Consider the following 23,036-nt stretch of genomic DNA (forward strand, 5'->3'; position numbering starts at 1 on the left):
AATAACGTAAATATACACACATGACTTTGATCATTTATTAATTTTAAATGTACAAAATATGTCCTTATTACTAATACATTTGTTAAATTCTTTCATATTAAATTAGTAATAATAAATCTTTAAACTATGTTATTATCCTGACGTGAAAATACATATAGATAATATAACAGTAGTTTTTACAATGTACAAAAATATAATACAATCAAGTGTATACAAAAATCTATACTTAGGTTGTACATATATGCATTAAATGCAGTAAACAGAAGTTTTTCACAACTTTACTGTACTGTGAACCTGGTAACTTTCTTTAAAAATTTTCTATATATTACTTGCAACCCAATGATAGTAGCTGCAACCATGAGTTTCTTGTAAAAGCTCTTCTTCCAACAATGCTTTATTCAAAGAGCATCTCTGTGAATATTTTGGCACCTCTAACAGAATTACTACATTACTTTTAAAACATAATCATTTTTAAAAATAGTTGTGTTGCTGACTTCATAATAGAACAGTGACATCACCAACAAATTTACTTGTTATTAATTAGTAATATACTATTTTATATATTTAAATACACTTCAATATAGTTTTGTGAACATAAATATATATATAGAAATTGAAAAAAGGCATGTGTAGCAATGTTTCTAATGCTTACCATTTTGGCGCCTTTTTTTACAAATAGGATAATGTGCTTCAGAATAATCTCTTACACGTTTTCTCATGTTGAAAGTATATTCATTATTAGAAACTTCCATTTCAACACAAGATTTACTGCGGGATTGAACATCACAATGCATCGGTTCGGTATCGTCCTGTGCCTTAGTTAGTAGCTGGTAACCATAATATACATTTGCAGACACGTTTATTATTGGATTCTTTTGATCCATCTTTAAATTAAACGGGCTTTGAACTTCTCCAAATGTGAGAGTTTCTACGGTCGACTGATTTGTTAGGTTTCCTCGCATTTTTACCGTTTTAGTAAGGCACAGCGGACACAACGTTACAAACAACTTTTACTTTTTTTAGGTTAACTTTTCAAATAATATTTATTTTTGGACTAGAAATGCCATCTATTTGTAGTGATTAGACTTAACATGACTCATATTCTATAAATATAAAAATGTTCATTTATAATTTATTATGAATTGTAAGATATACATTCCAGTACAAAAATATGATATGAAGATAAGATAATAATGTTTGTATACATAATATTTACAATAATAATATATAAAAATTATATTTGTTTTTGCTAGGTGGTTATGCAACTAAAAATACTCGAATATTAAAATAATATTCCCTTTACATTTTTTACTATATTTTTTTAAATTCTAAATTTTACATTTATCTTCTTCGTAGTTGTTAACAGTCGATGTTAAAAATATAAGCCTTAAAATCATACGTTATGGGTTTTGTTTAATTAATTTATTTATATAAAATGTTAAAAAGTTTATACCAAATTTGTAATTTGTTATTAATATTTGTACCGTGTTCTTCGTTAGATAATGATTGGCTTGCATACGAAAATACTTTTAAAAACACTAATAGAGAAGGTAAAGTTTGCCTTAAGACTATATTTTTGAATTAATTCTTTATTGTTTTAGAAATATATATAGAACGAGTTGCGGCATCTTATCAATTAAATTTTACAGCTTTAAGGTGGAAATCGTTAAATAATGGAAAAGTATCTTATAATGTAGGTATTTTAAATGCAACATCGTTGGCTATAATATTTGCCGAAAAAGTGAGAAGTTTACCTCAAATAAGAAGTCTAACAAAGGGTAGAAACCATATATTCTATTATAAATATTCTAATAATTTTTAATTTTTTAGACCTAAATACATCAATAACGGATATAAATATTTACCATACAAGAAAAAATGGTAAGGATGAAAGTATAATAATTGTATATAATAGAGAACAATACAAGTTGCTATGGTATACTTTACAATCAAGTGATCTGGTATGTATTTAAACAATGTTTAATTATATCATTATATAGAATTATTTTAGATTAATGTGTGGACTTGGACTCTGGAGAAAACTTTATCTCACTTTTCATTTACTAAAATTGGAAATAGAGATGTACTAGTAACAGTTGGTACTAACTCATTAAATACAACCTCCTTAGATATTTATGAATTTACAATTAAACCTTTCAATCGTTGGTAATACGTTTGTTTTAACATATAGGACAGGTAGAAAAGTAGCTTTCGTTTTTTAGGTTTTATCAGGCAATACATCTATATGAACCAGCCGCTTCTGTGGCGATCAACAATATTGGAACTCACTGCTATTTATCAGTACCACAGCCGTCTCTCAATTTTGTTGAAATATATCAGCTGGACAAAAATCGGTTTATCCCATTTCAAAACATCACTTCTTTTCAAGTAGATCAAGTAGTTGCCTTTGAAAATGGGTTTAAGTCATTTATTGCATTCAATGGATTAAATGCGAGCATTTATCAGATTAGACAATCAGAAATGGTCAAGGAAGATGTTAAGAACTCGCATATGTATGGTATACAGTATTTGAAGGCTATACCAATACAAACTTACAGAGATGAGACTTTATTATTAGCTCAAAGAGAAGTGAGCTACGACTTGCATACTTCTTTGAAGGTGGACGTATTTACGTATAATGGCAACAGGTAGCATTTTTAAACTAGTATCTAGAAAATAATCATTTATATATTTGATTAAAATTATAATATTATTCTAAAATTACTGTTTACTTATAATCAATTATTCTCGATTTTTTTTTTCATTAGATTTGAACAACATGAAGATATACCATGTGTTATTTTCAATGAGACCTATGATGGTTTAAGTTGTTTATTGGAAACAAATTTATCCACTGGACTTATTGGTTAGATTAAATATTATACTCTTGTCTTTCTTACACTTAATTTGTAGGTTCTGGTTTTATAACTCTACTGGATTATCTAGGATTAGTGATACCGAAAGTGAATAATGCTTCTTTGATTTTAAACATTGATGTTAACATACGTAAGATAGATCATCCAAAGGAAGAGACAATGAACAATCTGAAACAACTCAGAGATAATTTGGATGTAAGTATGTGTAAGATACTTTGTAGAGTTCGAATAAGGGAAAAGCGCATTCACCATATCAAAGTAAAAGAAAAATATTTTTGAAAGTTATTTTTATGGTTGACATTGGATTATTATTAAGTTTGCACTAATGGATGATGTAGATGTAGGCGTAATGGTCTGGACTAGTCGATGATATAAAGGTTGACATTTTTTGATTGAGAGAAATTAAGAGCACGGTGCATTCACCATATTGTCTAATTTTTTATTTTAGATATTTTTTTTCACCATATTTCTCAAAGTTATTTTGCAAAGCTATTTAATATTCTGTTTTTTATGAGCAGCATTGAATTATTTCACTACTAGCATTAGAATATTTTTAATAATGTTGAAGTTGAACATTTTTTGATAGAGAAATATTCAGTAATATGACGCATTCACCATGTCGGTTTAATATTTATTTTAAATATCTATCACCATATTGTTCTAAAAAAAAATGAATACATTTAATTTATATAAATGTTTTCGTAAACCTATATATTGTAATATTACTTTAATTTTTATGCAAACTTTACGTTTTTGACATTTTACTTTTACAGAAAATCATAACTAAACAGAAAATCGAATACGAAAATATAATTAATCCCCAATCACATAATAGTGACCGGTTTGAAGAATCACAGAACGTTTCTAGCTCTCCAATTTTAAAACTATCTCTAGACGAAGGCTCATCTAACGACGAACTGAATAAGTTAAAAATGGAAATCGAATCACTAAAAGCAGAAGTCGATGGTTTTAAGTTTGAACCATTATCAGGAAAATTCGATAGCATTACGTTTAATAACTTGGTCGAAATAAATGGAAAATTACAGACTGATTCAATTGACACTATTTATATGGGCAAGGAAGATGCTACTGCACTCTTACAAGATATTGCTAGGTTAGTTGATTAACATTATTGTTGATTGTTGCTGTCTTACATTATTCTGTTTCTTACTTATACTAATTATTGGATAATTAAAATTTATTTGAAATGCTTAAAACACGTAGTTAAAATATATTTATTTTAAAATTTAATTCTATATTAAACTGGTTTCGTAGACCAACTATTAATTTATCATACATGTGATCACATTATACTTCGTCCGACACTATAAGCTTTTGTTCTGTCCTCTTGCTTTACACTCGCTTCACTCATGCACCAATACAGAGGTAAGTTTTGTTTAGTAGCTACAAAGTCTGTGAGTTTTTATGGAGTTGTAGCTTGGCTTCGTTTTTCCTGGATAACTTTTAGATTAACTCTTTGACAGGTGGGGATTTAATTTTTAGCTCTACTAATTTTTTACCTAATGTCAAGTGTAATGCCTAATGTATGTATTTGTCACTATTCTCATATGGTAAAGTAGTGCCATTTACAAAACAGGATTGTTTAGTCATTTGAAAGCTGATAAGAATATATTTAAGTTTGTTTAGTTTTATGTGCCATTGTTTGGATTAGTCTATTATTTTATATCTAAAGCCCTACCCTTTAATATAAAATATTTGTCCTCTAGTTTGATTCTGAATCGTCGGTTTACTTTTAGTTTACTTTGCGCCAAGATCTATCGAAGGCTTGTGATATATCCAGCAAAACTGTAGATCATGGAGTTGATCAGATTGTTATGCGTTTCTGTCTGAATCTAAACTAATCAGAGTATTCTGTTTTATTATTGGTCTCATTCTCAAGAGTAATATATTTTTTTAAAGCTTCAACACAACTATTAATAAAAAATAGGTACTAAATAACATGAACACCTGACATAAATTTTTTTATTAATCTCCTAATTATCCGCTGAATCAGTTTGTTGGGCACGTAATATGGGGCATCGACGATGACTCGCAACACTTCTAGAACCTATGGAGAATCAGTTATTATATTTAGTTTAGTTTAAGCCCAAGCTGTTTGCGTTTTGTAATTATATGTTTTTCCATGTCAAACGTCGATCGAAATGCATTCCCAGATATTTAACTTTGTATGCTTGCTGTAGATGGGTAGATTTTGTCTCATTTGCTTCGATACGTCACGTTTTCAACCACGATTCGACTTTGTTAAGATGAAGTTGGAGGTTTCTTGTGGCTGATATCTGTGGTGGCTTCTGGCTTCTTCTTCTTATTGTGGCTTCTGGTAAATAAAGCATCCTCGTGTGATGATAAACCCGCTGTATCGTCAGCAACACCTGACATATACACAATATTTATTGATTAATAAGGTATTGAGCCAATTGATTTTAAAATAGTTGCAATTCTTCTCAGAATAGGTTTATAGTGTCTGCAGGTTGTCTCATTCTTGTACCAAAATATCTGTAATCCGACCAGTGATGTGAATAAGAAGACCAGCTGACTAGCACGTCTAACGGAAAAATACCCCATGTTTGACTTGCTTAACAGGACTTAGCCGAATTCGTCTAGCCTTTCTCAAGTTTTCTACCTATCAATGCCCATATAATATCTCATACCATTTTTATTTATTTTAACACATTTTACATAACAAAAATCGTGTTTCCTTCTTAGATGACAATGTTTATTGAATAATGTAGTAGTTCAATGTGTTATATATTATATTTCTATATATAACAATTATTTTAGGAAAGACTTATTACAAAATGTTACTGGTGAAAAATTATTTAAAATCCTAACCGTTGATAATATAGTTTTTGAAAATGTGAATGGTGTAGAAGCCAACCAATTTCTTTACAATTCGTCAAATCATTATGAATTAGATGGTAATTTGGATATATCCAGCATAACCCAAGTTTCCAACGTTCTTCTTACTTCGGGTGTTATAAATGATATAGATATTACACGCGAATGGGTTGATATACATAATATAACTGGTAAGGTAGATCTAAGAGTGTTTTTAATACGACTATATTATTAAATATAATTTAAGATCCCTTGAATATTGAAATGTTAACGTCCAGTAATAATTCAAACATAAAATTTTTGAATAATTTTAACACTTCATCGATGTCTCCTTCAATATTACCACTAACTTGGAAACAAGATCAGATCTATATTCCAGGAAATTTGACTGTGGAAAATATTAACGGGGTCCAAAATGTTGAAGAATTTTTCAAGACTTTGTGTTATAAGCCTTTCAAATGTCATATTACGGATCTTTCTATATCTGGCGTAAGTTAATTTTTACTTAATTTAAAACATATTAATCTTTCTTGTATAGATGCTAAATATTACCGGGAATGCCTCTACTGATTATTTAAATAAATTAAAATATCCCGAAGACTATGTTAGTCTTAGTTCAAATGATGATACACTTTTAATAACAGGTGTGTAGCATCTTAATATTAATTATAGGTATAAAGTATAAGTTTTATGATTTCAGGAGAAAAAATATTTAATGATGTAGTAAGGGGCTACAAAGTTTCGACTGAGACGATGATCAATGACATCGATTTGAATGATCTAGTAACTTTAAACACTGATCAGAAGATTTCTGGCAACATAACGTTTAACAATTTGGAAATTATATCTGAGATCAATGTGAGTAAAACTTTATTACATTCTTATTAATATTTTATTAATTGCCGACATAGAATGATATAAACGGCTGTCCATGGTGTTGGGCATATACAGGGGATGAACATAATAATATGAACACTTGACATATATACAATATTTATTTATTAATAACGTGTTGGGCTACCATTTGCCTTTTAAAATATCTGCAATTTTTCGCAGAATGGATTCGTAGAGTGTCAGAATAGTTTCCATTGGAATTTTGACCTATTCTTGTACCAAAAACTTGTGTTGTCCAGCGAAGATGTTTGATGATATTATGGTGCTCCTCAAACCAAGACTGAAAATGTTATGGTTTTATGTATCAGCGCATTATCATCTTGCTAGTCATCCATTTTCAAATGCCAGTCGTAGTAATAACTTCATCATTGAGGAGGTCAAGATATTTGTTTAAAGATATCTAACGAGTGATGTGAATGAGAGCATCAGCTGAATACCACGATATTTCCGCCCAAATCATAAAGGAACTTCCCCAATGCTTGACTGTAGAAAACAGGCAGTCCGTATCGTAGACTCCTTTAATGATTCTCTATAGAACATGTCGGGCTTTTGTAGGACACAATGTAAATGACGATTCATCGACCTATATTACATTCTTCCTATTAACAAGTGTACAGGTTTTAGGATCGTTACACCACTTCCTTCGCAGCTTAGTACTTCCATTATTAAAATTTCGCAAGCACAGCCCGTCGATGAAAGTTACCTTCGTGGAACTCCCTTCGTACCGTTTTTGTTGAAACAGTATTACTCAAGTGTGTTTTGAGTATTTTTAGTTATAGCTTTTTAGTAGAATTTATTCGTACAGTATCTAAATAGTTTCCAATGGAATTTTGTTCCATTTTTGTACCAAAACATTCCTTAATTGCTTCAATTATATTGGAGATACAAATCTAGACCTCATTCTCTGTTCTAAATCTCCCCATAATAGTTCAATTATGTTGAAGTTTGGCGATTGTGTTGTCCAGCGAAGATGTTTGATGATATTATGGTGCTCCTCAAACCAAGAATGAAAATGGTACGGTTCTGTGTATTAACGCAATACCATCTTGCTAGTCATCCATTTTCAAATGCCAGTCATAGTAAAAACATCATCATTGAGGAGGTCAAGATATTTGTTTAAAGTTATCTGACGAGTGATGTGAATGAGAGCATCAGCTGAATACCACGATATTTCCACTCAAATCATAAAGGAACTTCCCCAATGCTTGACTGTAGAAAACGGACAGTCCATATCGTGGACCCCTTTAATGATTCTCTATGGAATATTTCGGGCATTTGTAGAACCCAATGTAAATGACGATTCATCGACCTATATTATATTCTTCCTATTAGCAAGTGTCCAGGTTTTAGGATCGTTACACCACTTCCTTCGCAGCTTAGTACTTCCATTATGAAAATTTCGCAATCACAGCCCGTCGATGAAAGTTAGCTTCGTGGAACTCCCGTCGTACCGTTTTTGTCGAAACAGTATTACTCAAGTGTGTTTCGAGTATTTTTAGTTATAGCTTTTTAGTAAAATTTATTCGTAGAGTATCTAAATAGTTTCCAATGGAATTTTGTTCCATTTTTGTACCAAAACATTAGTTAATTGCTTCAATTATATTGGAGATACAAATCTAGTCCTCACTCTCTGTTCTAAGACTCCCCATAATAGTCCATTTATGTTGAAGTTTGGCGATTGTGTTGTCCAGCGAAGATGTTTGATGATATTATGGTGCTCCTCAAACCAAGACTGAAAATGTTATGGTTTTATGTATCAGCGCATTATCATCTTGCTAGTCATCCATTTTCAAATGCCAGTCGTAGTAATAACTTCATCATTGAGGAGGTCAAGATATTTGTTTAAAGATATCTAACGAGTGATGTGAATGAGAGCATCAGCTGAATACCACGATATTTCCGCCCAAATCATAAAGGAACTTCCCCAATGCTTGACTGTAGAAAACAGGCAGTCCGTATCGTAGACTCCTTTAATGATTCTCTATAGAACATGTCGGGCTTTTGTAGGACACAATGTAAATGACGATTCATCGACCTATATTACATTCTTCCTATTAACAAGTGTACAGGTTTTAGGATCGTTACACCACTTCCTTCGCAGCTTAGTACTTCCATTATTAAAATTTCGCAAGCACAGCCCGTCGATGAAAGTTACCTTCGTGAAACTCCCTTCGTACCGTTTTTGTCGAAACAGTATTACTCAAGTGTGTTTTGAGTATTTTTAGTTATAGCTTTTTAGTAGAATTTATTCGTACAGTATCTAAATAGTTTCCAATGGAATTTTGTTCCATTTTTGTACCAAAACATTCCTTAATTGCTTCAATTATATTGGAGATACAAATCTAGACCTCATTCTCTGTTCTAAATCTCCCCATAATAGTTCAATTATGTTGAAGTTTGGCGATTGTGTTGTCCAGCGAAGATGTTTGATGATATTATGGTGCTCCTCAAACCAAGAATGAAAATGTTATGGTTTTGTGTATCATTGCAATATCATATTAATAACTTTATCATTAAGGAGGTCAAGATATTTGTTTAAAGTTATCTGACGAGTGATGTGAATGAGAGCATCACCTGAATACCACGATATTTCCGCCCAAATCATAAAGGAACTTCCCCAATGCTTGACTGTAGAAAACAGGCAGTCCGTATCATAGACCCCTTTAATGATTCTCTATAGAATATTTCGGGATTTTGTAGGACACAATGTAAATGACGATTCATCGACCTATTACATTCCTCTTATTATCAAGTGTCCAGGTTTTATGATCGTTACACCACTTCTTTAGCAGCGTAGTACTTTTATTATAAAAAGTTTCGCAAGCACAGCCCTTCGATGAATGTTAGCTTTGTGGAAGTGAGTTTTGAATTCTTGTTATAGTTCTATATTGTTTAGCCTCGATCCTTCTTTAAGTTCGTCGAGTTAACTTTAGGTTTTAGCTTTAAAATGTAAATTCGAAGAACAAAAAAATAAAACTGACGTATATAACATGTACCAGCCGATTATATATATATATATATATATATATATATATATATATATATATATATATCATGAAATTTTTTAAATTGAAAGTGATGGTATTTTGATTGTATAACTCGTAATCGAATAACACTAATATTAATTACTGATTTGCGATATATTTCGAATCGATATATTTTGGTTTGATCGAATCGGAAGTAGTTTTACGTTAAATAATAATTGATACAAAATTTGATTATTTAATGTATATGCCAGGAATGTACATAATAAAACCTGTTTTTAAAAGTCTTCGAAAAAGGAGGAGGTTCTATGTTCGGCTGTAAATTAAAAAAAAAATGTTTGTTCGCCAATTTCTCTGTCAATTGTGGGCCAATTTTCAAATTTCTTTTTTTATTCCAAACAGTGTACTTCCGAGGCGGTCCCATTGGAACCAAATCAGCATCTGTTGGGGGAAGGGGGCGGGGGTAAACCGAGAGAAACGTTTAAATTTCAAAGGCACGTACAAAATTTTCACATATTTTTGATCTAAAATAATCAGATATTTGTGAATAATGTTATTGCTGAGCTGATGTGCGGAAAAATCGAAAGTCGTTTAGTGCAAAAGCCATTCAGTTTGCTTGCAGACCTCGTAAAAATATTGTATAAAACTGCTTCTATATTGTAATGGTTACAGCGTTTAGCTCCGAAGCGGAGGTCGCGGGTTCGATTCCCGGCAGGGATATTAACTTTTCGTTGTTGTTTAGTTAGAATATTTGTCAAATCACCTAGGTTAGGTAGCGGACTTCGGGATCTGAAGCGCTCTTTATTTTCAATAATTGTTTCTTTATTCTTAATTATTCTCATATGGATTGCTCCTTTAATTGGCCTACCTATTGTAATATTACATAAAATAACTGCGTAATTTATTGAGTAAATATCTAAAGCTAAAAACCGAAAAATAAAGTATTTTCAACAAAAAAATTGAACCGACTTCAAAAAATAAATGAGGTACTCACTAAAAATAAAAAATATAATGACTTCAAAGTAGTTCGGGGTAGTAGTTAAAATAATATTGTAAATAGATAAATAGGTTTAGGTAGGTATTAAGCTAAATTGTGTGTATATAGTTGAATATAAAATATATGTAGTAGATAGATTAAATAAGGTTTTTGTTTAGTCGATATTTTTAACGATAAACTTAATTTTAAATCTTCAGTACACTTTGGTACTTAATTTTAAAAATGTATTAAAAATTTGCCTACTTCTTAAAGTGTTTAATATCGAGTGAGAATATCGATTTTTTTGCCGTTATATCAATATTTTTATTCTTTCTTAAAAATATCGATATATTTCATTATTTGGAATTATGTTGGTATTATATTAAACAGGTATTATTTACTATACCCTATAGTTCATGCAACTATAATCTATAGGCTTCTTTTTTACGTCTTCCATTTTACGCTCAATTTGCTCATATCTACAGGTTCCCATAATTTGGTTCCCTTCAGTCTACTACATACGATGTTTGGTTTATCTAGTAGCTGAAGAGTTTCCAAGTTTTTATGCAGGTGTAACATGGCTTAGTATTTTCCAATGAACTTTTCGATTTCTACTTTGGCTGTAGTAAGCCTTCATTGCGTAGTGTTGCGTAGTAAGTGTATTTACTGTGTTATACAGCATCTTGTCCTAAAATATTTGAATATTCTTCATGTTGGTGTTTCAGGTGCAATTTCAGGGTTATATACCGTATAACCATATTGGTTTTAACATTTGGCCGTACCTGAAAATCTTATTATGTATTGACATTTTTGATTTCTTTTTAAGAAGACAATATGGCTGTGTCTATACTTGTAATTTTCGACTACTTTTAAAATACATGTTGAAGGCTTGTGTTACGTTTAGGAAAACACAGACCATATTTGGTTTTCTGCTATTGTTTTTCATTCCTAATTGGTTGAGATTAGGTTATACATTTTATTAATGGCTTCATCCTCTTATTTTCTATAAATATTTCCAATATTATATCTAATATCTTATTTCCTAATATTTTCGCAAAAAATTTCGACATAATTGTCAATAGAGAAATAAGTCTGTCACTAATCACTTGCGCCATTTTCCATTAGGTAGATATATGTATGGGTCTAAAAACGACATTAAATACAAATGTGAGTTTTAATATGGCTTTTTTTTAGGCAGTCATTTTAACTCTTCTCCAGCGATTAGATCGAATCCTGGTAGTTTCTTTAGTTATATCTCCTCCTCCGTTTTTTTGGGTGACTAGTGTGATAGTTTAAAATTTTAAGTCATCACTACTATTGGTGGTGTAATACGTCTGTTCTTGGTTGGGAGTATATACATTAGCCACTGCCTAGGTGCAGTGATCGGGGACAGCCAGGACTGACTCAAACGCGTGGATTCCTGAGGGGGTCAGCCACCGAGAAATATATCGATATTTCGATGGATCGATAATTTAAAAATATTGATATATCGTCTTCGATATTAAAAAAATATCGATATATCGATATATTACGGTCTATCCAAAGTGAGGTTACAGGTCAACAGAAAAGTCCCCGGCCTACCATAGCAAAACACATTTTTTTGGCAAAATAGGCCTCAGTTTCGGCGATCATTATTCGCCGAAAATTTCTTCCCAACGAGCATTTTTTGAGATGTGAGAACAGGAAATAGTCGAGGGGGGGGGTCATATCTGAAGAATAGGGTGTATGAGGAAGCAATTCGAAGCCAAATTCATTGATTTTTGCCATGACTGACTTGTGACACGGTGCATTGTCTTTCTTCAAATGCGGCCGTCTTTCGGCGATTTCGTCCTTTAAACTGTCCAATAACGCTATGTAATAGTTGCTGTTGACGGTCCTTCCTTTTTCAAGATTGTCAATGAAAATTATTCCATGCGCATTCCGAAATACAGATGCCATAACCTTGCCAGCCGACTGTTGGGTTTTCCCACACTTTGGGGCGGGTTCATCGTGTGCACTCCACTCGGATGCCTGTCGATTGGACTTCGGAGTGAAATGATAGAGCCATGTTTCATCCATTGTCACATATCGACGCAAAAACTCAGGTTTATTACGCTTGATCATCTTCAAACACTGCTCCGAGTCATCAACTCGTCGTTGTTGTTGGTCAAAAGTGAGTTATATTTGTGAATCAGATGATATACACGTCCAGTTGATATCTTTAGAGTGTCTGTTATTTTATTCAGTTTCAATTTTTACGGTCATTCAAAATCATTTTGTGATTTTGTGAATTTTTAAATGTTTTCGTCGGTAACAACCTCTATTGGGCGTCCACTGCGTTCACCGTCTCCGGTGCTCATTTCACCACGTATAAACTTAGCATACCAATCCTTGATGGTTGATTTTCCTGGGGCAGTGTCCAGAAACTCGGCATCTAGCCGAGTTTTTGCTTGAACTGTATTTTTTCCTTTCAAATAGCAATATTTGATCAACACGCGAAATTCCTTTTTATCTATTTTTTCACAAGAACAAAAGTTGCTTCATTTAAAATGCTATAATTCAGAAATTAACGATCCAACAGCTGTCAAATTTATACACACATCTTTTGAGGGTTAGGGCTATCTAAAAAAGTTAATAATGAAAGAAAACAAGGAATTAAGGACGAATAACGAGCGTCTGAACCTTGAACCAACAACTGTTGCAACTAACTAAGAATATGGTTGTTATCCGTTTACAAATGCAAAGTGACACGCAAGGTACACCAAAAGCGCATACTAATTATACAGAAGATTACCCTACTGATGAAGACGAAGCATTAGAGGCAAGGGAACAGTTTGATTGGATCGAGGTATAAAACAAAAGGGATAAAAAGAGGAAGTCAGAGATGATGCCTTCCCCAATCACAAAAAATGTTAAAAATATTTAAACGTGTAAACTATTTTAAGTTATTATAATTTTATAATTGAGGGATGCATATTGATGTATTTATTTCGTACTCGTCTTACTTGTGAATTAATACAAATACAAATGATATATAGTAATAAATTAATTTATAATTAAGATTGTACTAAGCATATCTAATAGAGATGTTATTCAAAAAAATATATTGATATATTGTAGAAAAATATCAACACTTTTTTGTGTATATATTAATATTTTTAATAAACCCATACAATTAAGTATCAAAAACTACTAAATCTTTAAAAATAAGTACTGAAATACTCAGTTTATCAGAAATAATAAAATGGTTTTTTATAATGTTTTAGAAATATATATATATATATATATATATATATATATATATATATGTATATATATATATATATATATATATATATATATATATATATGTATATATATATATATATATATATATATATATATATATATATATATATATATATATATATATATTAAAATATCGATATATCGGTCAAAAAATATCATATGTGTGTCGATACATCAGCATGGCATGGCTTTGGTTAATATTTGTATCTTCAATGAATAATCTATACCATGCGTGTAATCTGCTATTTGGATAAGCGTAGTAGTTTTTATCATCTTAGGTCGGTTTCATAATGGTTTTTAGGTTGATGGTTGAGTTGGAAGTGAGTTCGAAAGTTTTTTCAAGCAAGTTTTTGAAAATTGCAGGAATAAGTTAGTTCAGGATGACATGAAAAGACTCAATTAATCTCCCCCTTCCCAAGTTATTATATCGATTATGTACAAGATTATTTGTTGTGAATATATATTGTTGGAAATTTGATTAATTTAATTCTATATATTTTAAATAATACTACAACTGAAATATTTAATTGAGCACAAAAATAATAATCTGCTTTTCTTGCTTGATAGATTTACTTTAAAAAGAAAGCATTGCCTTTGGCTTAACTAATTAAAATAATATATAAATTAATAAACCTTTTTAGATTGATGGGGACATTAAAGGAGATCAGTTAGAAAAATTTATACCGAATTTAGATCTTCAGGATACTCGACGTATTATTGCAAACGTTTCGTTTAACCAGCTACAAGTAGAGGGCAACATTATAATAGATAGTATCAACGATACTGATGTCGATTCTTTTTTCAATAATTTCATTTTCCAAGTAATGAATCTGTTGATACATAAATTATTTATATAAAGTCATTTTTTACAGGATGAAACTGCTGTTATCATTAAAGGACAGAAACAATTCACTCAAAGCTTTTCTGTTCGTAAAAACTTAAACATTGATTCAAACACTATTAATAACATTCCAATCAGTTCGTTCATTACCAAAGATACTGAACAATATCTAGAAATAACCAACTTCTTGAGTACAGTAGATTTCGAGAACTTAACACTTGATGGATTATTAAATGGTGAAAATATAACCCAGATTTACAACCATTTTATAAATAGTGATAGAGGCCCAACAAAATATTCGAAATTTATATTTAAAGAACCAGTGGTGGTTGAAAATATGACATTCGATATTTTAAACGATTTTAACTGGAATGCAACTGAGACAGATAACATTGATGATGATTTCAATGAGACTGAACTTATTGATAATGTGGAGGTTGATGATTTAGTGATTGAAGGAGATTTCTTAGGAAATATTGTTAATTTTGATGTGGAACAACTCGAAAATTATTTAAGTTATGTTGAAAGACAAGATATCGATGCATTATATTCTACTGAAAAATTATCTGTTGATGATATTGAGATTACTCGAATAAATGATTTCGATTATAAATCTCTGTTGTCTTATGAAACATTGAGAGGAAACATAAGTAATATTTTGATGTATTTAGATAATATCAATATTGTAGGTGAGTTAGTGTTTGGTTGATGATTTAGTTGTGATATATTTATGTTTATGTGTTTATAGATTTATATGTGCATGGATATTTATATATCAATTCGATAAATAACCACGACTTCGAAAGCAGTTTAAATGAAGATATGTGGGTGAAGCTGTATAGGAGTAATTCTAATATTGTTGATTTAACCATCAATGTAAGTATTACTGTCTTCCCCAAATCCAAAATCTCCCGTATGAAAAGAATCCCAGGTCCTAAAATAACGCCTCTATCCTAGCGGATCGCTTCTCAAATACCTCTGACAACTCCCACTTTGATCAGAACTTTGATAAAACATAAACTCCGAATTGTAATAACCATGAAGACATTCTACCTACCAACTAATAAACTCTGCAGTTTCTTCAAACTCCAAAACTCCCTCTTCAAGCATTATTAACCTCACTCATAAACCTAACAAATCCCGATCTAAAGCATCCAGCTGCCCCAAGTGTCCTTTTTAGGAATTTATCTAATTCGAGGGCCATCCTTTTTAAAACGCATTTACCATTATGTTAATACCCTATGAAGAGATTTGGAGTGTCATCAGCCTTGATCTGTTTCTCTATAGTTTTTATTTTGCTTGTTAAGACATCCTTCTATTTTGACGCTTTTTCTTATTCCATCTCATTCACTGTTTTTTTAACTGACTTCGAAAAAGGAGGAGGTTCTATGTTCGGCTGTATATATCTTTTAAATTTATGTTAATCGATTTCTCCGTCAATTGTGTCTCCGTCAACTCCCAGTTTGATCAGAACTTTGATAAAACATAAATCCCGAATTGTAATAACCATGAAGACATTCTAACTACCAGCTAATAAACTCTGCAGTTTCTTCAAACTCCAAAACTCCCTCTTCAAGCATTATTAACCTCACTCATAAACCTAACAAATCCCGATCTAAAGCATCCAGCTGCCCCAAGTGTCCTTTTTAGGAATTTATCTAATTCGAGGGCCATCCTTTTTAAAACGCATTTACCATTATGTTAATACCCTATGAAGAGATTTGGAGTGTCATCAGCCTTGATCTGTTTCTCTATAGTTTTTATTTTGCTTGTTAAGACATCCTTCTATTTTGACGCTTTTTCTTATTCCATCTCATTCACTGTTTTTTTAACTGACTTCGAAAAAGGAGGAGGTTCTATGTTCGGCTGTATATATCTTTTAAATTTATGTTAATCGATTTCTCCGTCAATTGTGTCTCCGTCAACTCCCAGTTTGATCAGAACTTTGATAAAACATAAATCCCGAATTGTAATAACCATGAAGACATTCTAACTACCAGCTAATAAACTCTGCAGTTTCTTCAAACTCCAGAACTCCCTCTTCAAGCATTATTAACCTCACTCATAAACCTAAAAAATCCGGATCTAAAGCATCCATCTGCTCCAACTGTCTTTTTAGGAATGTATCTAACTTGAGGGCCATCGGTTTTTAAAACGCAATTACTATTATGTTAATACCCTATGAAAAGATTTGGAGTGTTATCAGCCTTGATCTGTATCTCTCTAGTTTTTATTTTGGTGGTGGTGGTTAAATTTTAAAGGCACGTACAAGGTTTTCACATATGTTTTAACTAAAATAATCAAATATTTGTGTATAATATTATTTATGAGCTGATCTGACGGAAAATCGGAAGTCGTTCAGTGCAAAAGCCATTAAGTTTACTTTTTAAGCACTAACTATAGCATATAAGACCTCTCTCCTAAACTTTTTGTTGTTTTTAGTTAGAACATTTGTCAAATCACTTAGGCTAAGTAGCGTAGTCCTGAAGCGCTCCTTATTTTCAATCATTGTTTCTTTATTCCTATTTTTCCCCATACTTAGCCTACCGATTATAACAGTTAATAAAATAACTGCTTAATTTATTGAGTAAATATCTAACACTAAAAAGAGAAAAATAAAATATTTTTAACAAAAAATTGAACCGTCTTCAAAAAATAAATAAAGAACTCACTAAAATTTAAAAAAATAATCAAACTTAACACAAAAAAAAACAATTTAATATAAAATATATACATAATAATCGTTGTAATAACTAAGTAAAAATAAAAAACCTTATTTAACCTATCTACTATAGGTATTTTATTTTTTACTATATACACATAATTTAGCTTAATATCTACCTAACCCTATTTACAATATTATTTTAACTACTACCAACTGATCACTTTGAAGTCGGTACCAAGACCAAAAAATACAAAAATAATATAATTTTGTTACATATATAAAAAATTAAATTACCAACAAAACAAATCTAAGTTAATATAAGTGTTTGTTAAAAATATTTTATTTCTATTCTTTATTTTAGAGTGTATAGTACTTGTTGCTGATTTATTTTTGCGAATTCACAATGAAGAGTCATTCCTCTTTTCAATTTTGTCTCTTGATATATTACTTGATTATTTTCTATGTTACTTTAACTTACATTTAACAGTATTATTTTTCTGTGGCTTTTGCATTTTATTGATTTTTTATTTTTTTAATATACATAACAATTAAGATCACATAATTAATTTGGAACAAAAGATAATTAGGGGGAGCTAAATTAAGTGAATATGATAGATTCTTGCCATTAAATCTTTTGCGTCCAAATGTTTTTTCAAGGGCGCAAACAAAAAATAATCACAAGGTGAGAAGCCAGAGCTATGAGGAGGATGTTCAAGGGTTTCCGACCTGACCTGTTTTTGATTTTCGGTCATCAACCTTGGAACCCAGCGAGCACTAATTTAGTGCAATGATTTGCTCTCTCCAGAAACAACAATTACTATCAGTCCTTAAGCAAGAACAATTTTTCTTAGCTGTTTTCTGTTCACCAGACATCAAATTAAATCAAATATTGATTTCGAAATTCTAAATATCTTGTAAAAAAAGAGGACAGACGATTATTCGGACGTCCGATTCCTTTTGTTAAGGTTTAATGCACTCATTTTCCGTTTTAATATAGTTTCAAATTTAAAATTGATTGATTGAATAAAAGTGTGGCTGATTTACGTACAACAGAAACAACCAATAATCTACCGTTTAAGGGTTCATATAATTAAAAGCGTATCGGCTAGAGCCTAAATATTTGTGTATGTGTTTTATTACCGATCTGGCGGTTATGCATGGTTGATTTATGCATGTTTCGTTTTATTCGAATTTATTTATTTGCAACGACGGTGTTATTAACCGTTCCTGTTTTCAGCATGAAGTACAATATATCTGCAATGAATTATTAATAAATGTTATGACTAATAAAACCTAATCAATTGTTATTTCAACGTTTACCTATTTCCATCAGCTTTTGTTGTCATAACACTATTTTTATTATTTTCTTGCCATCAGTGGCCATTGGGTGTATCTGTCCCATTTTGATATATCCATGACTCATCTAAAGAAGTAAATTGGAATAAGTCTTCATTCATTTTATTATATGATTTTTAAAATTGTATACTTTTAAAAGTAATATCCGGAGATATATCAGTGACCGTGTCCATACTAATATTCAGGGCAGCTGCAACACGCTAAAAATATAGCAGTAAAAATAATAAAAATAGCAAATTAATATTTAACAGTATATTTGTTTACCTTTCCCAATTCTACTGACAAGAGCGAGCCTCCCTTATCTCGTTCGTGTTCAAAGTAACTGATTAGAGGGGCAATCTGTTCTGTTTGGCTTCGAAATTTTCAATCAGAGTAATAATAAGCAGCGATTTGAAATTTCTAAAAACAAGCAGAGCATTAAAATAATGTTTGCCGAATTATAATCTCTTATCACTGTTGTTTTGAAGAATTTTGCATACGTTTGTCCAAAGTTTTCCGGTTAACTTTGGTAGGCTAGTTCAGTTACACGTGTGTACTTATCACACAGCATTGTGACTCAAGAGGAACATATTGGGTGATTCTAAAACGAATTTACAAATAGCGGCAGGCAATACATTAAACATCTTGATAACATATGTCCAAAATAACTTTAGATATACTATATAAATATATTCATCTGAGCAGATTTTTCTGATTCACGTATTATAACAATGTTTAATATATTTAATTATCTTTTACAGATGTAGTGTTAATCTAAAATGTAGTGATATATTTTAGGGTGACGCCTATTTTGATTCAGTAAAAATACGAACTTTATCATCAGTTAATTTCGACAAATTAGTAGACAACATTGTTTTTAAGAATGAAAACAGTGTGAAAATCCAGGATGGTTTAGTGTTCGAGAAAGGTATCAACGTTAAGAAATTGTTGGAAATTGATGAAATTAACGATATCAAATTGGAAAATGTGTTACGCAAGGAGGGAAAACAAAAAATTGTTGGTACTACACTTATCCAGGGTGATGTATCAATAAAAGATGATTTAAGCATCAGTGGCTTGTTGAATAATGTGAACGTTGATGAGGTCTTTACCAACATCAATTTTAACCAGTCATCAATAATAATGAAAGGTTGGTAGATGGTTTAAATTATATTCTTACTAGTCATTTGCCGTAGTGATTGATATCTTTAAAAAAATCTTAAAATAATATCTTAAGAGATATTATTTGATTTCTAATTATTTAAAATTATTTAGCAGTATGTATTTTAATCAATATATTAAATATTATAAATATAAGCAGAACCTTCATTTTCAATGATTTGTTGTTCGTCTTTTTAGACATTATTCAAGATATTGAGAACCACAATTGTCTTCGAGGCTAAACATTTTTCTTTTTGCGGAAGAGGTCGATATATTAAGGATTCCGTCTATACTGTTTAATTTATAGTATAGTAATTATTGTTATAATTAAAACGGGTACACTAAGTGGTGTAGATATGTCATATTTAATGTCTAATGCCTCATGTTCCGGATGCAAATTTGCCTCATTCTTTATTGCTTCTGCTTAATATTCTTACTTTTTCCTCTTTTCTGCAATAAATCTTGGATACCTGGGTTGCTCTTGTGTTGGTCCCAAGTTCGCTTAGGTCGTTATCTAGATTTTCTCATTAAATAGCCAGATTTTCTTAACAGGTCTCTTCTATATGTTGTAAGTGGCATTCATATCGGACAAAGCGAGCTCAATTATATATTTTGATCGTTAAAAAGAAGAGTAAGCTCCTCCAGCATTAACAATTGAATGCAAGTCCAATAAAAATTAATAAGAATTCGAAAACTAGATAAATGATATTTAGAGACCACGGAAAACTCTTTGTTTGCAGTTTGCGTAAAATGTAGGAAAAGAAAAACAGGTCAATTGAAAACTCCCCGGCCTAACACATAGATGGCCCTAACCCTCAAAAGATGCGTGTATAAATTTGACAGCTGTCGGATCATTTGTGAATTATGACAAATTTTTTAAGGGAAAAAATATAGTTGGAGCAAAAACTTGGCTTGATGCCGAGTTTCTGGACACTGTCCCTGGAAAAAACAACTATCAAGGATTGGTATGATAAGTTTAGGCGTGGTGAAATGGGTACCGAAGATGGTAAACACAGTGGACGCCTAAAAGAGGTTGTTACCGACGAAAACATTAAAAAAATCCACAAAATGATTTTGAATGACCATAAAATGAAATTGAATGAAATATTAGATACTCTAAAGATATCAACTGAACGTTTACATCATATCATTTACGAATATTTGGGTATAAGAAAGCTCTGTACAAAGTAGGTGCCGCGCTTTTGACCAAAAACAACGACAAGTTGATGTTTCGGAGCAGTGTGTGAAGGTGATCAAGTGTAATAAACCCGAGTTTTTCGATATGTCGATATGTGACAATGGATGAAACATGGCTCCGTCATTTCACTCCGAAGTTCAATCGAGAATCATCCGAATGGACTGCACACGGTGAACCCGCTCTAAAGCGTGGGAAAACACAGCAGTCTGTTGGCAAGTTTATAGCATCTGTATTTTGGGATGCCCTTGAAATAATTTTCATCGATTACCTTGAAAAAGGAAGGACCATCAACACCGCCTATTACATAGCGTTATTGAACCGTTTGAAGGACAAAATCGCCGAAAGTGGCAGCATTTGAAGAAAAAAAAAGTGCTACTTCACCAAGACAATGCACTGTGTCATAAGTCAGTGAGTCGTACTACAATATAGCATCGAAAAGTTGGAGGGTCGCTATAATCACCCTTGAAGGCAATTATGTTCAATAAAAAAAACTAGTTTTGCCAAAAAATTGTGTTTTAACATATATAAACGTTACTGATACAGTACGGCGGGAGTTAACAAGTTACAAATAGTCGGGTTTATGTATGGAGAACTTAAAGACAACTCTTACGATTCGGACTGACTGCTTCCTATAGTCAAGCATGGCACAGGATTCCTTATGCTGATATTCAGCTGGCCCTCTCATTCATATCAACTACCGGATTATTGCGTATGAATACTTCGACATCCCCTATAATGAAGTTCTTACTATGACTAGATTAGTTTTTACTAGAATATTGCTGCTGAACTCTGCCATATTCCAGGATGATGACGCACAGCCGAAAAGACTGACACCATCTAACAATTTCTAGATCTCAATATAATTGACTCGTTATATGGAGCTTTACAGCAGAGAGTGAGGTGAGAATATTGAAGCAATTGGTGTATGTTTAGGTACAAAAATGGAACAACATACCATTTGAAACTATATTCAGACACCCCACGAATCTATTACGTGAATAATTGCAGCTGCCTTCAGAACAAATGGTGGCTAAACACCTTATTAACAAATACATAACAAGTAAATTGAAAAGTCCCAGGCCTACCACAGTAAAACACATTTTGGCAAAATTAGTTTTTTTTATTCAACATAATTCCCTTCGAGGGTGATACACTGATTATAGTGACCCTTCAACTTTTTGATACCATTTCTGTAGTATGATTTATCCTTTGCTTCAAAATAGTCCTCAGTTTCGGCGATCACCTCTTCATTCGACGAAATTTTCTTCCCAGGGAGCATTCTTTTGAGATCTGAAAACAGGAAATAGAAATAGATTTTTGACATCATTTTCATTGACTTGTGACACGGTGCATTGTCTTGGTGAAGCAGAACTTACTTTTTCTTCAAATGCGGCCGTTTTCCGGCGATTTCGTCCTTCAAACGGTCCAAGAAAGCTATGTAATACTCGCTGTTGATGGTCCTTCCTTTTTCAAGGTAGTCAATGAAAATCGTTCTATGTGCATCCCAAAATACAGACGCCATAACCTTGCCAGCCGACTGTTGCGTTATCCCACGCTTTGGAGGGGGTTCATCGTGTGCAGTCTACTCGGATGACTGTCGATTGGACTTGTGAAATGATGGAGCCATGTTTCATCCATTGTCACATATCGATGCAATAACTCGTCAGATTTATTACGTTTGATCATCTTCAAACACTGCTCTGAATCATCAACTCGTCGTTGTTTTTGGTTAAGAGTGGGCTCGCGCGGCACCCATTTTGCAGAGCTTTCTCATACCTAAATATTCGTGAATGATATGATACAAGTTCAGTTAATATTTTTAGAGTGTCTGTTATTTCATTCAATTTCAACTTACGGTCATTCAAAATCATTTTGTGGTTTTGTTATTGTTTTCGTCGGTAACAAACTCTTTTGGGCGTCAATTGCGTTCATCGCCTTCGGTGCTCATTTTACCACGTCTAAAATTAGCATACCAATCCTTGA

General features: G+C 31.7%; 2 protein-coding genes across 2 annotated transcripts in view; one reads left to right on the forward strand and one right to left on the reverse strand.

Moving 5' to 3' along the window:
- Window positions 1-21: 21 nt before the first annotated feature.
- LOC143204542 (uncharacterized) lies at window positions 22-1,043 on the reverse strand. The gene is made up of 2 exons (XM_076417130.1): window positions 653-1,043; window positions 22-431 (listed from the first exon to the last, which is right to left on the reverse strand). The coding sequence occupies exons 1-2, from the start codon at window positions 960-962 to the stop codon at window positions 319-321; spliced, it is 423 nt and encodes a 140-aa protein (XP_076273245.1). The 5' UTR covers window positions 963-1,043; the 3' UTR covers window positions 22-318.
- A 332-nt stretch (window positions 1,044-1,375) lies between these two features.
- The window catches only part of fs(1)N (female sterile (1) Nasrat), a 44,073-nt gene continuing 22,412 nt past the window's right edge, over window positions 1,376-23,036 (forward strand). Inside the window, exons 1-16 of the mRNA XM_076417131.1 lie at window positions 1,376-1,550; window positions 1,602-1,778; window positions 1,831-1,961; window positions 2,012-2,166; window positions 2,223-2,648; window positions 2,769-2,866; window positions 2,914-3,071; window positions 3,650-3,990; window positions 5,676-5,923; window positions 5,980-6,221; window positions 6,271-6,376; window positions 6,433-6,590; window positions 14,495-14,674; window positions 14,726-15,383; window positions 15,443-15,570; window positions 19,493-19,844. Of these exons, the coding sequence (XP_076273246.1) occupies window positions 1,436-1,550; window positions 1,602-1,778; window positions 1,831-1,961; window positions 2,012-2,166; window positions 2,223-2,648; window positions 2,769-2,866; window positions 2,914-3,071; window positions 3,650-3,990; window positions 5,676-5,923; window positions 5,980-6,221; window positions 6,271-6,376; window positions 6,433-6,590; window positions 14,495-14,674; window positions 14,726-15,383; window positions 15,443-15,570; window positions 19,493-19,844 (3,673 nt within the window). The 5' untranslated portion in view covers window positions 1,376-1,435. The remainder of the gene's footprint in view (window positions 1,551-1,601; window positions 1,779-1,830; window positions 1,962-2,011; window positions 2,167-2,222; window positions 2,649-2,768; window positions 2,867-2,913; window positions 3,072-3,649; window positions 3,991-5,675; window positions 5,924-5,979; window positions 6,222-6,270; window positions 6,377-6,432; window positions 6,591-14,494; window positions 14,675-14,725; window positions 15,384-15,442; window positions 15,571-19,492; window positions 19,845-23,036) is intronic.

The sequence above is a fragment of the Rhynchophorus ferrugineus genome, unplaced genomic scaffold (assembly GCF_030347505.1).
Source record: "Rhynchophorus ferrugineus isolate W39M unplaced genomic scaffold, kcgeb_rfMv2 rfM11, whole genome shotgun sequence".
Classification (NCBI taxonomy): Eukaryota; Metazoa; Arthropoda; class Insecta; order Coleoptera; family Curculionidae; genus Rhynchophorus; species Rhynchophorus ferrugineus.

What these genes read in the sequence shown, in the direction of transcription:
- LOC143204542 (XM_076417130.1), bottom strand. Translation starts at nt 962, where the DNA reads ATGCGAGGAAACCTAACAAATCAGTCGACCGTAGAAACTCTCACATTT. An exon ending in TAAAAAAAGGCGCCAAAATG is followed by an intron (nt 432 to 652) that starts GTAAGCATTAGA and finishes TAATTCTGTTAG; the next exon opens with AGGTGCCAAAATATTCACAG.